Source organism: Mesoplodon mirus (assembly GCF_964341445.2).
Source record: "Mesoplodon mirus genome assembly, chromosome: 4".
NCBI lineage: Eukaryota > Metazoa > Chordata > Mammalia > Artiodactyla > Ziphiidae > Mesoplodon > Mesoplodon mirus.
Window position 1 is genome coordinate 121920663 of NC_138979.1, and position 17539 is coordinate 121938201.

The 17539-nt window shown below is 38.2% G+C and overlaps 1 protein-coding gene across 7 annotated transcripts in view; it reads left to right on the forward strand.

Annotated features, from left to right (window-relative positions):
• The window catches only part of NUBPL (NUBP iron-sulfur cluster assembly factor, mitochondrial), a 347659-nt gene that overhangs the window by 179436 nt on the left and 150684 nt on the right, over positions 1–17539 (forward strand). For all 7 annotated transcript variants that reach the window (XM_082618598.1, XM_082618600.1, XM_082618599.1 and 4 more), the window contains 2 exons: positions 17087–17126; positions 17213–17303. In XM_082618598.1, coding sequence (XP_082474724.1) covers positions 17087–17126; positions 17213–17303 — 131 coding nt within the window. The remainder of the gene's footprint in view (positions 1–17086; positions 17127–17212; positions 17304–17539) is intronic.

The following is a 17539-nucleotide window of genomic DNA, read 5'->3' on the forward strand; positions in this document are numbered from 1 at the left end:
AAATGGGAAGGAAATCCAAAAAAGTGGGGATATATGTATGTGTACACTTGGCTGTACAGCAGAAACTAAGACAATATTGTAAAGCAACTATATTCCAATAAAAACTAATTTAAAAAATTATACAGAAATGGAAAAAAAAAGATTCAGCCTATTCTTTAAAGTGTCACCTCCTTCATAAGTTTGTCCCATTCTCTTTAATTGGAATTAAGCATTCCTCATTTAATTGGCCAAGTGTAGTTTGTTTACATATTTGTAAGATTATATCTTACAACAGTTATCTCATAATTGACTGTTTACTTCTTTCTCCTCCCACTTGACTTTAAATGTCATTCATAGTACAAATGACAATGAAACACTACGGCCCAAAACCTATGGGATGCAGCTAAAGCAGTTCTACGGGAGAAGTTTATAGCAATACAATCCTGCCTCAAGAAACAAAAAAAAATATCAAATAAACAACCCAACCTTACACCTAAAGCAGATAGAGAAAGAAGAAAAAAAAACACCCCAAAGTTAGCAGAACGAAAGAAATCATAAAGATCAGATCAGAAATAAATGAAAAAGAAATGAAGGAAACTATAGCAAAGATCAATAAAACTATAAGCTGCTTCTTTCTTCTTTTTAACATCTTTATTGGAATATAATTGCTTTACAATGGTGTGTTAGTTTCTGGTTTATAACAAAGTGAATCAGTTATACATATACATATGTTCCCATACCTCTTCCCTCTTGCATCTCCCTCCCTCCCACCCTCCCTATCCCACCCCTCTAGGGGGTCACAAAGTACCTAGCTGATCTCCCTGTGCTATGCGGCTGCTTCCGACTAGCTTTTTTTTTTTTTTTTGGTGGTATGTGGGCCTCTCACTGCTGTGGCCTCTCCCGTTGCAGAGCACAGGCTCTGGACGCACAGGCTCAGCGGCCATGGCTCACGGGCCCAGCCGCTCTGCGGCATGTGGGATGTTTCTGGACCGGGGCACGAATCCCTGTCCCCTGCATTGGCAGGTGGACTCTCAACCACTGCGCCACCAGGGAAGCCCTAGCTAGCTATTTTACGTTTGGTAGTGTATATATGTCCATGCCACTCTATCACTTTGTCACAGCTTACCCTTCCCCCTCCCCATATCCTCAAGTCCATTCTCTAGTAGGTCTGTGTCTTTATTCCCATCTGACACCTAGGTTCTTCATGACTTTTTTTTTCTTAGATTCCATATATATGTGTTAGCGTACAGTATTTGTTTTTCTCTTTCTGACTTACTTCACTCTGTATGACAGACTCTAGGTCCATCCACCTCACTACAAATAACTCAATTTCGTTTCTTTTTATGGCTGAGTAATATTCCATTGTATATATGTGCCACATCTTTATCCATTTATCTGTCGATAGACACTTAGGTTGCTTCCATCTCCTGGCTATTGTAAATAGAGCTGCAAAGAACATTTTGGTACATGACTCTTTTTGAATTATGGTTTTCTCAGGGTATATGCCCAGGAGTGGGATTGCTGGGTTGTATGGTAGTTCTATTTTTAGTTTCTTAAGAACCTCCATACTGTTTTCCATAATGGCTGTATCAATTTACATTCCCACCGACAGTGCAAGAGGGTTCCCTTTTCTCCACACCCTCTCCAGCATTTATTGTTTGTAGATTTTTTGATGATGGCCATTCTGACCGGTGTGAGATGAAATCTCATTGTAGTTTTGATTTGCATTTCTCTAATGATTAATGATGTTGAACATTCTTTCATGTGTTTGTTGATAATCTGTATATCTTCTTTGGAGAAATGTCTATTTAGGTCTTCTGCCCATTTTTGGATTGGGTTGTTTTTTTGTTATTGAGCTGCTTGTAAATTTTGGAGATTAATCCTTTGTCAGCTGCTTCATTTGCAGATATTTTCTCCTATTCTGAGGGTTGTCTTTTGGTCTTGTTTATGGTTTCCTTTGCTGTGCAAAAGCTTTTAAGTTTCATTAGGTCCCATTTGTTATTTTTGCTTTTATTTCCATTCCTCTAAGAGGTGAGTCAAAAAGGATCTTGCTGTGATTTATGTCATAGAGTGTTCTGCCTATGTTGTCCTCTAAGAGTTTGATAGTGTCTGACCTTTCATTTAGGTCCTTAATCCATTTTGATTTTATTTTTGTGTATGGTGTTAGGGAGTGTTCTAATTTCATACTGTTACATGTGCCTGTCCAGTTTTCCCAGCACCACTTATTGAAGAGACTGTCTTTTCTCCACTGTATATTCTTGCCTCCTTTATCAAAGATAAGGTGACCATATGTGCGTGTATTTATCTCTGGGCTGTCTATCCTGTTCCATTGATCTATATTACTGTTTTTGTGCCAGTAACATACTATCTTGACTACTGTAGCCTTGTAGTATAGTCTGACATCAGGGAGCCTGATTCCTTCAGCTCCATTTTTCGTTCTCAAGATTGCTTTGGCTATACGGGGTCTTTTGTGTTTCCATACAAATTGTGAAATTTTTGTTCTAGTTTTGTGAAAAATGTCAGTGGTTGTTTGATAGGGATTGCATTGAATCTGTAGATTGCTTTGGGAAATAGGTTCCTTTTCTCAATGTTGATTCTTCCAATCCAAGGATATGGTATATCTCTCCATCTGTTTGTATCATCTGTAATTTCTTTCATCAGTGTCTTATAATTTTCTGCATACAGGTCTTTTGTCTCCTTAGGTAGGTTTATTCCTAGATATTTTATTCTTTTTGTTGCAATGGTAAATGGGAGTGTTTTCTTAATTTCACTTTCAGATTTTTCATCATTTGTGTATAGGAATGCAAGAGATTTCTGTGCCTTAATTTTGTATCCTGCTACTTTACCAAATTCATTGATTAGCTCTAGTAGTTTTCTGGTAGCATCTTTAGGATTCTCTATGTATAGTATCATGTCACCTGCAGACAGTGACAGATTTACATCTTCTTTTCCAGTTTGGATTCCTTTTATTTCTTTTTCTTCTCTGAATGCTGTGGCTAAAACTTCCAAAACTATGTTGAATAATAGTGATGAGAATGGGCAACCTTGTCTTGTTCCTGATCTTAGTGGAAATGGTTTCATTTTTTCACCACTGAGGACGATGTTGGCTGTGCGTTTGTCATTTATGGCCTTTATTATGTTGAGGTAATCTACCTCTGTGCCTACCACATAGAGGGTTTTTATCATAGATGGGTGTTGAATTTTGTTAAAAGCTTTCTCTGCATCTATTGAGATGATCATACGGTTTTCCTCCTTCAATTTGTCACTATGGTTTATCACATTGATTGTTTTGCGTATATTGAAGAATCCTTGCATTCCTTGATAAACCCCACTTGATCATGGTGTATGATCGTTTTAAAGTGCTGTTGGATTCTGTTTGCTAGTATTTTGTTGAGGATTTTTGCATCTATGTTCATCAGTGATATTGGCCTGTAATTTTCTTTCTTTGTGACATCTTTGTCTGGTTTTAGTATCAGGGTGATGGTTGCCTCGTAGAACGAGTTTGGGAGTGTTCCTCCCTCTGCTATATTTTGGAAGAGTTTGAGAAGGATAGGTGTTAGCTCTTCTCTAAATGTTTGATATAATCCACCTGTGAAGCCATCTGGTCCTGGGCTTTTGTTTGTTGGGAGATTTTTAATCACAGTTTCAATTTCATTGCTTGTAATTGGTCTGTTCGTATTTTCTGTTTCTTCCTGGTTCAGTCTCGGCAGGTTGTGCATTTCTAAGAATTTGCCCACTTCTTCCAGGTTGTCCATTTTATTGGCATACAGTTGCTTCTAGTAGTCTCTCATGATCCTTCGTATTTCTGCAGTGTCAGTTGTTACTTCTCCATTTTCATTTCTAATTCTATTGATTTGAGTCTTCCTTTTTTTCTTGATGAGTCTGGCTAATGGTTTATTAATTTTGTTTATCCTCTAAAAGAACCAGCTTTCAATTTTATTGATCTTTGCTATCGTTTCCTTCATTTCTTTTTCATTTATATCTGATGTGATCTTTATGATTTCTTTCCTTCTGCTAACTTTGGGGTTTTTTTGTTCTTCTTTCTCTGTCTGCTTTAGGTGGAAGGTTAGGTTGTTTATTTGAGCTGTGTCCCCTTTCTTAAGGTAGGGTTGTATTGCTTCAAACTTCCCTCGTAGAACTGCTTTTCCTGCATCCCATAGGTTTTGGGTTGTCATGTCTCCGTTGTCATTTGTTTCTAGGTATTTTTTGATTTCCCCTGTGATTTCTTCATTGATCACTTGGTTATTAAGTAGTGTATTGTTTAGCCTCCATGTGTTTGTATTTTTTACAGATCTTTTCCTGTAATTGGTATCTAGTCTCATAGCATTGTGGTAGGAAAAGATACTTGATATGATTTCAATTTTTTAAAATTTACCAAAGCTTGATTTGTGACCCGAGGTATGATCTATCCTGGAGAATATTCCATGAGCACTTGAGAAAAATGTGTATTCTGTTGTTTTTGGGTGGAATGTCCTATAAATATCAATTAAGTCTATTGTGTTTAATGTATCATTTAAAGCTTGTGTTTCCTTATTTATTTTCATTTTGGATGATCTGTCCATTGGTGAAAGTGGGGTGTTAAAGTCCCCTACTATTCTTGTGTTACTGTAGATTTCCCCTTTTATGGCTGTTAGTATTTGCCTTATGTATTGAGGTGCTCCTATGTTGGGTGCATAAATATTTACAATTGTTATATCTTCTTATTGGATCAATCCCTTGATCATTATGTAGTGTCCTTCTTTGTCTCTTGTAATAGTCTTTATTTTAAAGTCTGTTTTGTCTGATATGAGAATTGCTACTCCAGCTTTCTTTTGATTTCCATTTGCATGGAATATCTTTTTGCATCCCCTCACTTTCAGTCTGTATGTGTCCCTAGGTCTGAAGTGGGTCTCTTGTAGACAGCATATATACGGGTCTTGTTTTTGTATCCATTCAGCCAGTCTGTTTCTTTGGGTGGGAGCCTTTAATCCATTTACATTTAAGGTAATTATTGATATGTATGTTCCTATTCCCATTTTCCTAATTGTTTTGCATTTGTTATTGTAGGTATTTTCCTTCTCTTGTGTTTCTTTCCTAGAGAAGTTCCTTTAGCATTTGTTGTAGAGCTGGTTTGGTGGTGCTGAACTCTCTCAGCTTTTGCTTGTCTGTAAAGGTTTTAATTTCTCTGTGGAATCTCAATGAGATCCTTCCTGGGCAGAGTAATATTCGTTGTAGGTTTTTCTCCTTCATCACTTTAAATATGTCCTGCCACTCCCTTCTGGCTTGCAGAGTTTCTGCTGAAAGATCAGCTGTTAACCTTATGGTGATTCCCTTGTGTGTTATTTGTTGTTATTCCCTTGCTGCTTTTAATATGTTTTCTTTATGTTTACTTTTTGATAGTTTGATTAATATGTGTCTTGGCGTGTTTCTCCTTTGGATTTATGCTGTATGGGACTCTCTGTGCTTCCAGGACTTGATTAACTATTTCCTTTCCCATATTAAGGAAGTTTTCAACTATAATCTCTTCAAATATTTTCTTAATCCCTTTCTTTTTCTCTTCTTCTTCTGGGACCGCTATAATTCGAATGTTGGTGCATTTAATGTTGTCCCAGAGGTCCCTGAGACTGTCCTCAGTTCTTTTCATTCATTTTTCTTTATTCTGCTCTGCAGTAGTTATTTCCACTATTTTATCTTCCAGGTCACTTATCTGTTCTTCTGCCTCAGTTATTTTACTATTGATCCCTTCTAGAGTATTTTTAATTTCATTTATTGTGTTGTTCATCATTGCTTGTTTCCTCTTTAGTTCTTCTAGGTCCTTGTTATATGTTTCTTGCATTTTCTCTATTTCCAAGATGGTGGATCATCTTTACTATCATTATTCTGAATTCCTTTTCAGGTAGACTGCCTATTTCCTCTTCGTTTGTTACGTCTGGTGGGTTTTTACCTTGCTCCATCTGCTGTGTGTCTTTCTGTCTTCTCATTTTGCTTATAGTAGTGTGTTGGGGTCTCCTTTTCACAGGCTGCAGGTTCATAGTTCCCCTTGTTTTTGGTGTTTGTCCCCAGTGGCTAAAGTTGGTTCAGTGGGTTGTGTAGGCTTCATGGTGGAGGGGATTAGTGCCTGTGTTCTGGTGGATGAGGCTGGATCTTGTCTTTCTGGTGAGCAGGTCCACGTCTGGTGGTGTGTTTTGGGGGTGTCTGTCACATTATTATGATTTTAGGCAGCCTCTCTGCTAATAGATGGGGCTGTGTTCCTGACTTGCTAGTTGTTTGGCATAGGGCGTCCAGCACTGTAGCTTGCTGGTCGTCGAGTGAAGGTGGGTCTTGGTGTGAGATGGAGATCTCTGGGAGATTTTCACCGTTTGATATTATGTGGAGCTCAGAGGTCTGTTGTGGACCAGTGTCCTGAACTTGGCTCTCCCACCTCAGTGGCATGGCCCTGACGCCTGGTTGGAGCACCAAGAGCCTTTCATCCACACGGCTCAGAGTAAAAGGGAGAAAAAATAGAAATTAACAAAGAGAATAAAATAAAATAAAGTGAGATAAAATAAAATAAAGTTATTAAAATAAAAAATAATTATTAAGAAAAAAAAATTCTTTAAGTAAAAAAACAAACAAAAAAAAGAAAATGAAACCGACAGACAGAACTGTAGGACAAATGGTGAAAGCAAAGCTATACAGACTAAACCTCACACAGAAGCATACAAATACACACTCACAAAAAGAGGAAAAGGGGAAAAAATAATATATCTTGCCCCCAAAGTCCACCTCCTCAGATTGGGATGATTCATTGTCTATTCAGGTATTCCACAGATGCAGGTACATCAAGTTGATTGAGAGCTTTAATCCGCTGCTTCTGAGGCTGTTGGGAGAAATTTCCCTTTCTCTTCTTTTTTCGCACAGCTCCCGGGGTTCAGATTTGGATTTGGACCCACCTCTGCTTGTAGGTTGCCTGAGGGCGTCTGTTCTTCACTCAGAGAGGACAGGGTTTAAGGAGCAGCTAACTCGGGGGCTCTGGCTCACTCAGGCTGGGGGGAGGGAGGGGTGCGGATGCGGGGCAAGCCTGCAGCGGCAGAGGCTGGCGTGACATTGTAGCAGCCTGAGGCGTGCTGTGTGTTCTCCCCGGGAAGTTGTCCCTGGGTCACACGACCCTGGCAGTGGTGGGCTGCAGAGGCTCCTGGGAGGGGAGGTGTGGATAGTGACCTGTGCTCGCGCACAGGCATTTGGTGGCTGCAGCCGCAGCCTTAGTGTCTCATGCCCGTCTCTGGGGTCCTCGCTGATAGCTGCAGCTCGCACCCGTTTCTGGAGCTCCTTTAAGCAGCACTCTTATTCCCCTCTCCTCATGCACCAGGAAACAAAGAGGGAACAAAAAGTCTCTTGCCTCTTCGGCAGGTCCTGACTTTTTCCTGGACTGCCTCCCGGCTAGCTGTGGCGCACTAGCCCCCTTTAGGCTGTGTTCACGCAGCCAACGACAGTCCTCTCCCTGTGATCCCACCAAAGCCTGAGCCTCAGCTCCCAGCCTCCGCCCACCTTAGCGGGTGAGCAGACAATCCTCTTGGGCTGGTGAGTGCTGCCTGGCACCGCTCCTCTGTGCGGGGATCTCTCCGCTTTGCCCTCTGCATCCATGTTGCTGTGCTCTCCTCCGTGGCCCTGAAGCTCCCCCCTCTGCCACCCTTTGTTTCCGCCTGCAAAGGTGCTTCCTAGTGTGTGGAAACCTTTCCTCCTTCACAGCTCCCTCCCACTGGTGCAGGTCCTGTCCCTATTCTTTTGTCTCTGTTTTTTCTTTTGCCCTACTCACGTACGTGGTGAGTTTCTTGCCTTTTGGGATGTCTGAGGTCTTCTGCCAGTGTTCAGTGGGTGTTGTATAGGAGCAGTTCCACGTGTAGATGTATTTCTGATGTATTTGTGGGGAGAAAGGTGATCTCCACATCTTACTTTTCCACCATCTTCTCAAATCCCCCTAAAAGCTGCTTCCTTGAGAAGATAAAGAAAATTGATAAACTGTTAGCCATCAGGAAAGAAAGGGAGAAGACTCAAATCAACAGGATTAGAAATGAAAAAGGAGAAGTAACAACTGACATTTCAGAAATAAAAAGGATCATGAGAGATTACTACAAGCAAGTATATGCCAATAAAGTGGACAACCTGGAAAAAGTGAACAAATTCTTAGAAAAGCACAACCTTCCGAGACTGAAGCAGGAAGAAACAGAAAATATAAACAGACCAATCACAAGCTCTGAAACTGAAACTCTGATTTAAAATCTTCCAAAAAACAAAAGCCCAGGACCAGATGGCTTCACAGGCAAATTCTATCAAACATTTAGAGAAGCGCTAACACCTATCCTTCTCAAACTCCTCCAAAATATAGCAGAGGGAGGAACACTCCCAAACTCATCCTACAAGGCCACCATCACCCTGATACCAAAACCAGACAAAGATGTCACAAACAAAAAAACTACAGGCCAATATCACTGATGAACATAGATGCAAAAATCCTTAACAAAATACTAGCAAATAGAATCCAACAGCACATTAAAAGAATCATACACCATGATCAAGTGGGGTTTTTCCCAGGAATGCAAGGATTCTTCAATATATGGAAATCAATCAGTGTGATACACCATATTAACAAATTGAAGGATAAAAACCATATGATCATCTCAATAGATGCAGAAAAATCTTGTGACAAAATTCAACAACCATTTATGACAAAAATCGTACAGAAAGTAGGCATAGAGGGAACTTAACATAATAAAGGCCATATATGACAAACCCACAGCCATCATCATTCTTAGTGGTGAAAAAGTGAAATCATTTCCACTAAGATCAGGAACAAGACAAGGTTGCCCACTCTCACCACTGTTATTCAACCTAGTTTTGGAAGTTTTAGCCACAGCAATCAGAGATGAAAAAGAAATAGAAGGAATCCAAATTGGAAAAGAAGAAGTAAAGCTGTCACTGTCTGCAGGTGACATGATACTATACATAGAGAATCCTAAAGATGCCACCAGAAAACTACTAGAGCCAATCAATGAATTTGGTAAAATAGCAGGATACAAAATTAAGGCACAGAAATCTCTTGCATTCCTATACACAAATGATGAAAAATCTGAAAGAGAAATTAAAGAAACACTCCCATTTACCATTGCAACAAAAAGAATAAAATACCTAGCACTAAACCTACCTAAGGAGACAAAAGACCTGTATGGAGAAACCTGTAGGACACTTTGAAAGAAATTAAAGATGATACAAAGAGGTGGAGAGGTATACCATGTCCTTAGATTGGCAGAATCAACATTGTAAAAATGACTGTTCTACCCAAAGCAATCTACAGATTCAATGCAATCCCTATCAAACTACCAATGGCATTTTTCACAGAACTAGAACAAAAAATTTCACAATTTGTATGGAAACACAAAAGACTCCAAATAGCCAAAGCAATCTTGAGAACATAAAGCAGAGCTGGAGGAATCAGGCTCCTGGAGTTAAGACTATACTACAAAGGGACAGTAATCAAGACAGTATGTTATTGGCCCTGAAACAGAAAGATAGATCAATGGAAGAGGATAGAAAGCCCAGAGATAAATCCACACATCTATGGTCACCTTATCTTTGATAAAGGAGGCAAGAATATACAATGGAGTAAAGACGTCCTTTTCAATAAGTGGTGCGGGGAAAACTGGACAGCTACATGTAAAAGAATGAAATTAGAATGCTCCCTAACACCATACACAAAAATAAACTCAAATGGATTAAAGGCTTAAATGTAAGGCCAGACACTATACAAGTCTTAGAGGAAAGCAGTGGCAGTACACTCTATGACATATATCACAGCAAGATCCTTTTTGACCCATCTCCTAGAGAAATGGAAATAAAAACAAATAAATAAATAGGACCTAATGAAATTTAAAAGCTTTTGCACAGCAAAGGAGACTACAAACAAGATGAAAAGACAGCCCTCAGAATGGGAGAAAATATTTGCAAACAAAGCAACTGACAAAGGATTACTCTCCAATATATTCAAGCAGGTCATGGAGCTGAATATGAAAAAAGCAAACAACCCAATCAAATAATGGGCAGAAGACCTAAATAGACATTTCTTCAAAGAAGATATACAAATTGCCAACAAATACATGAAAGGATGCTCAGCATCACTAATCATTAGAGAAACGCAAATCAAAACAACAATGAGGTATTATCTCACACCAGTCAGAATGGCTATCATCAAAAATCTACAAACAATAAAGCTGGAGAGTGTGTTGCAAAAAGGGAACCCTCTTGCACCGTTGGTGGGAATGTAAATTCATACAGCCATTATGGAGAACAGTATGGAGGTTCCTTAAAAAACTAAAAATAGAACTACCCTATGACCCAGCAATCCCACTACTGGGCATATACCTTGAGAAAACCACAATTCAAAGAGTCATTTGCCACAGTGTTCATTGCAGCACTATTTACAATAGCCAGGACATGGAATCAACCTAAGTGTCCATTGACAGATGAATGTATAAAGAAGATGTGTCACATATGCACAATGGAATATTACTCTGCCATAAAAGGAAACGAAATTGAGTTATTTGTAGTGAGGTGGATGGACCTAGAGTTTGTCGTACAGAGTGAAGCAAGTCAGAACAACAAATACCGTATGCTAACACATATATATGGAATCCAAAGAAAAAAAAATGGTTCTGATGAACCAAGGGGCAGGACAGGAATAAAGACGCAGATGTAGAGAATGGACTTGAGGAAATGGGGTTGGGGAAGGGTAAGCTAGGACGAAGTGAGAGAGTATCATTGATATATATACACTACCAAATGTAAAATAGATAGCTAGTGGGAAGCAGCTGCATAGCTCAGAGCTTTCTGACCACCTAGAGGGGTGGGATAGGGAGTGTGGGAGGGAGACACAGGAGGGATTGGATATGGAGATATATGTATATGTATAGGTGATTCACTTTGTTATACAGCATAGACTAACACAACAATGTAAAGCAATTATACTCCAATAAAGTGTTAAAAAATTTTTCGTTCATAGGCTATGCAGACAGAATAAGCCTTTTTAAAACTTGACCACTGTCTCTCCTGTCTGCTGGAGTTTAAGCTCCATCAGACCATATCTCTGACATTCACTGATGTTTTACCAGGGCCTATCCCAGTCTGTAGCACCTAGGAGTCATAAAGTAAATTTTTGTCTAATGAGTGTGTGAATGAATACTCTCACGAATTGGAATTTTGGTGTATACTAATATGGACAAAGAGTAATATGGTGTAAACTTTGAAGAATATCCTTGGGTTTAAAAAGTGGAAGAAGAATTTAGAAGGAATCAGGACAGACTTGATTGTTGCTATTATTATTTATCAACATTGATAATTTTTTTGCCAAATCCTTGGTGAGTGTATACTGGATGATATCACATTTTATATCAACTATAGATTTTAATATAGATTGATATTTATGTTAATTTTATAATAAACTTCATATAGATCATAAAAAAAAGATACAAATAGTTTAAGAAATACAAGGTACCTCGGAAAAAACCTAACAAAGAAAATGTACAACTTTCAAGAGGAAAAGAATTCTAAAATTTTATTGAAAGATTTTCAAAATGTCAATAATTGGAAAACAAATGATGTTCATGGATAGGAAGACTAAATTTTGTAAAAATCTTAGTTCCTCCTAATAGTCTTGCAAATCCAGTCAGAAGTCCACTTGTCGAAAGTGATGACCAAGTTGAATTTACAAATTATAAAGGTTAGCAAAGGGCCTGTGAAAAGGTAAGACACTCTTGAAGAGAGAGAAAACACAGGGGACTTGTGCTGCCATATAAGGGGACTTATTATAAAACTGCAGTATATACCCCCTGTTTGGTATTGGCTCAAGGATAGACAGATAAACTAGTAGAACCGAATAGATAGTCCAGAAACAGACTTATATATATATGGAAACCTGATTTATGACAAGGCTAGCATTGCAGACTATTGATGGTAGGACAATTTATTATCCACGTGGAAATAAAGTAGTGGATCCTCACATTACACACACAAATTAATTTAAGATGGTTTAAGGACTTAGATGTAAAATGCAAAACTATGAAGGTTTAGAAGACAATATAAGATGCGATCTGAATGACTGTATTAGTAATGGCTTTCTTAAACAAGACCCAATAAGGATAGACCATAACGGAAAAAACTGATTAATTTGATTACATAAAAAGTAAAAACTTCTGTTATTCAAAAGACATTATAAAGGGACAGAACAGCAGAGCCTTGTTCAAGATGATGAACTCAAATGCCTAGTGCATTTGATTAATGTATTTGATATTTGCACAACTGGAAAACAGGAACAAATTGCTAATAAGTACATAGAAAATGAAGGAAACACATACACACATGCACAAAGATCTTCTTATCAGTTCAGGGAGAGAAAGGAAAAATAATATTGTGTGCTATATTGCTCAGCTATTAATAACATTTACATGATATCTAATAAAAATAGTGATATTGCATTTGGGAAGATGGGTGCATGAAAAGCGTGCCTGTGTTTGTGAAAAAGAGCTAAATAGTTTAATATGTCATGAGATAACTAAAAATTGTCAAACTCTTGGTTTGGTAGATTAGCTAATTGTATTGTATCAACATTAATTTCCTGGTTGTGATAATTGTACTATGGTTATATAAAATATTAACATTAGGGAAAGCTAGGTGAAGGGTATATGAGGACTCTGGCTATACTTGCAACTTTCTGTAAGCCTAAGATAAGAAGTTCATAAGAAGTTAAAAAAAATCAACTAATAGTTGTTGGCTCTGGGGAGTAAGAAATGCGACAGGACTGGGGGATTATTGACATTTGGTAATAATTTTTATAGTACTACTTGACTTTTTAATTGGTATGCATTTGTTATTGGAGAAGATGGAAAGTAGAAAATTGTGCAGAGCACAATGGAGGAAAGTTATTTCTCTGTAAATTTAACTTGGATGCTTTGGAAAGAATTGACAAAGTTAGTTACGTGGAAAAGAATATTGCTATCAAATTATCTATGGGGGGGCTTCCCTGGTGGCGCAGTGGTTGGGAATCCGCCTGCCAATGCAGGGGACATGGGTTCGTGCCCCGGTCTGGGAAGATCCCACATGCCACAGAGCAGCTGGGCCCATGAGCCATGGCCGCTGAGCCTGCGCCTCTGGAGCCTGTGCTCCGCAATAGGAGAGACCACAACGGCAAGAGGCCCGCGTACCGCAGGAAAAAAAAAATTATCTGTGGGGGAGTTGAGCTTGTTAGTTTAGTCAGAAGTTAGAGAGGGAAACCATTAAAAAGTATATATATTCTTAAACATTTTATTTTATCTTGGAACATAAAAATGCATACTTATTCACCAATCTTTTAATGAAGGGCCATAGCTTTTTTTGTGTGTAGGGAATCCAGTGAATAGAGTTCAGTAATGGATTTCTTATATAAACCATGCCTGTATGCTTTATCATAATTTTAAATTTCAGTTTCTTTAAAGAGGAGAGAGAACCTAAAGAACATATGATAAAACCTGAATATGTAATTCTGCTAGATTTTTATGATTTTGCCATAAACCTTTAGCCTAATACTAGTCCAAGTTACGTAAGGTGAGAGGGCTTCTAGTGTACTTTGTTATGGTGAAGAACTAGGATATGGTAGCAAGAATGACTGGGGACGTGGCTACACAGATAGTCTGATAAAAGAAACTATATTTTATAATAACCTTTTGCTACGTGAAGTGTATTTTCTTTGTTTTGTATTGAGCATAAGCAGTACATTGGTTTTCTCTTTTGAGATTAATACAATTTACTGTCTCAATACAAAGTAGAGGGTTTTTTTTCTTTTACTGTGGTAAAAAACATAACATAAAATTTACCTTCTGGGTTTCCCTGGTGGCACAGTGGTTAAGAGTCCACCTGCCGATGGAGGGGACACGGGTTTGTGCCCCGTTCCAGGAAGATCCCACATGCCACGGAGCGGCTGGGCCCATGAGCCATGGCCACTGAGCGTGTGCATCCAGAGCCTGTGCTCCGCAATGGGAGAGGCCACAACAGTGAGAGGCCCACATACCGCGATAAAAAAATAATAAATAAATAAATTTACCTTCTTAACCATTTTTAAGTGTACAATTCAGTGGTATTAAATACATTCATAATGTTGTGCAGCCATCACCACTATCTACCTCCATACTTCTTTTCATCTTGTAAAACCAAAACACCCTATCCATTAAACAGTAGCTCTCCATTGCTACTTTCCCCTGCCTCTGGCAACCACCATTCTACTTTCTGTCTCTATCATTTTGACTACTTTCAGTATCTCATATAAGGGGATCATACAGTATTTCTCTTTTTGTGTCTGACTTATTTTACTTAACAGTGTTCTCGTGGTTCATCCATGTTGTAGCATATGTCAGAATTTTCTTCCTTTTTAAGGCTGAATAATATTCCATTGCATATCTATACCACGTTTAGCTTATCCATTCATTCATTAAAGGACACTTGGGTTGTTTCCACATTTTAGGTATTGTGAATAATGCTGCTGTGAACATGAGTGTACAAATATCTCTTCAAGACACTGATACCCTTCAATCCTTTTTTCATCCCTGCTTTCAGTTCCACCAAGAAGTGGAATTGCTGGATTGTATGGTAATTCTATTTTTAATTTTTTGAGGAACTCATATTATTTTCCATAACATTTCCATTTTACATTCCCATGGACAGTGCACAAGGGTTGCCATTTGTCTCTATTCTTGCCAACTGTTGTTATTTCCTGTGTTTTTTTTTTTATGGCAGCCATCCTAATAGTGTGAGGTGGCCTCTCATTGTAATTTTGATTCACATTTCCCTAATGATCATTGATGTTGAACATTTTTTCATGTGCTTATTGGCCATTTGTATATCTTCCTTGGAGAAATGTCTATTCACTTCCTTTGCCCATTTTTGAATTTTGTTGTTGAGTTTTAAGAGTTCTCTCTATATTCTATTCTGGGTATTAATCTCTATAAGATATATGATTTACAAATATTTTCTCCCATTCTTTGGGTTGCCTTTTCACTCTGTTGATATTATCTCCTGATGCACAACGTTTAAAACCTTTCATGAACTCTAATTTGTCTGTTGTTGCTTTTGTTGCCTATGTCTTTGATGTGTATCCAAGAAATCCTTGCCAAATCCAATGACATGAAGCTCTTGCCCTGTGTTTTCTTCTAAGAGCTTTATAGTTTTAGCTCTTAACATTTAGGCCTTTGATCCATTTTGAGTTAATTTTTTTTTTTTTCTTTTTTTTGCGGTATGCGGGCCTCTCACTGTTGTGGCCTCTCCCGTTGCGGAGCACAGGCTCCGGATGCGCAGGCCCAGCGGCCGTGGCTCACGGGCCCAGCCGCTCCGCGGCATATGGGATCCTCCCAGACCGGGGCACGAACCCGTATCCCCTGCATCGGCAGGCGGACTCTCAACCACTGCGCCACCAGGGAGGCCCTTGAGTTAATTTTTTGTCTGTGGTATTAAGTAAGTGTCCAACTTCATTCTTTTGCATGTGGATATACAGTTTTCTCAGCTTTTCCCCCAGGGAATGATCTTGGCCTCTCTGTGAAAAAATCGTTTGACTGTGTGTGTGAGGGTTTATTTCTGGGCTCTCTATTCTGTTTCATTGGCCTATATGTCTACCTTTATGCCAGTACCACATTGTTTTAATTGCTGTAGCTTTGTAGTAAGCTTTGAAATAAGGAAGTATGAGTCCTCAAGCTGTGTTCATCTCTTTCAAGATTGATTTGCATATTTGGGATCCTTTGAGATACCATATGAATTTTAGGATGGATTTTTTATTTCTGCAAGAAATATTATCAGCATTTTGATAGGGATTGCATTGAATCTGTAGGTGGCTTTGGGTAGTATTGACATCTTAATATTAAGTCTTCCAGTTAATGAACATGCATATGTTTTCATTTGTTTATGTCTTCTTTAATTTCTTTCAGCAATGTTTTGTAGTTTTCATTTTGCAAGTCTTTTACCTCCTTGATTAAGTAAATTCCAAAGTATTTATTCTTTTTGATGTTGTTATAAATGGGATTTTCATAATTTCCTTTTCAGATTGTTCATTGTTAGTGTATAGAAATGAAGTATTTTGACTTTGTATCCTCTACTTTACCAGATTTATTTATTAGCTCCAGTAGTTTTTTATGGAACCTTCAGGGTTTTATTTATAAGATCATAACATCTGTGAGAAGAGAAAACTTTACTTCTCCCTTTCCAATTTGGATGCTGTTTATTTCTTTTTCTTGCCTCATTGCTCTGGCTATAACTTTCAGTATTATGTTGAATAAAAGTGGCAAAAGTGGGCATCCTTATCTTGTTCCTGATCCTAGAGGAAAAATGTTCAGTCTTTTTTTTTTTTTTTTGCGGTATGCGGGCCTCTTACTGTTGTGGCCTCTCCCGTTGCGGAGCACAGGCTCCGGATGCGCAGGCTCAGCAGCCATGGCTCACGGGCCCAGCCGCTCCGCGGCATATGGGATCCTCCCGGACCGGGGCACGAACCCGTATCCCCTGCATCGGCAGGCGGACTCTCAACCACTGCGCCACCAGGGAGGCCCAATGTTCAGTCTTTTACTATTGAGTATGATGCTTGTTGTGGGTTTTTCACTTCTGGCTTTTATTATGTTGAGATACGAAATAGAGTTTGTTACTTTTTTTGGATTCTTATATATTTTTCCAAAATTTCAAGTAAAGAAAAGAAATAACTGTGTGTGTGTGTTTGCAAATATACATTGTATACACATACTAGATAAGCATATGTATATAATTTATTTATCAATATATATGAATAAACCTGGTGGACAAAATTACTTACTGAGGTTATTTTTTTAGAATATTTGAAAATAGTAGATGAAGTGTTTCTTAATAAAACTATATCCCATCTATTTTTAGATGTTGCATCCATTGGGTGTATTAGTTGTATGCTTGGTATAATGTTTAAACTGTTGCAAATTGAGGTGAATTAGTTGGAAGTGAAAGACTAGCAATATGAGTAGCTTATTTATATTTTTAATTTGACACTCTTTGATAAGAAAACAGGCAATATGTTTATGTATAATGACTTACTCTTCTAAAAGATGTTTTTTTCTTATTTCAGGTAACTTAATGCGGCCTCTTTTGAATTATGGTATTGCTTGGTGAGCATATCTTTTTTACTTTATGTTACTTTTCAGAATAATATTAACTTATATAAATTAGCTGTATTTTTGGTTTCCCATTGCAGTATGTCCATGGGCTTCCTGATTGAAGAGACTGCACCCATTGTTTGGAGAGGCCTTATGGTAATGTCAGCCATTGAGAAACTGTTGAGGCAGGTAAGAAAATTGCATTAAGCATCATTTTATTATCGGCACACTGTGGTTAATATTTTCTGATTGGAGAGCCGTTAAAATTTGCAGTCAGGTTTGAGATGTTTTGCAAAACAACCCAGTCGATATACTGAATTTATAATGAGGTGTGTGGCGCCAAGACCAACTTTCACTGTCACATGATTGAATCTTTCCCGTTGCTTATTAGTACTAAAATCTAATGTCTTATTTTATATTATTCT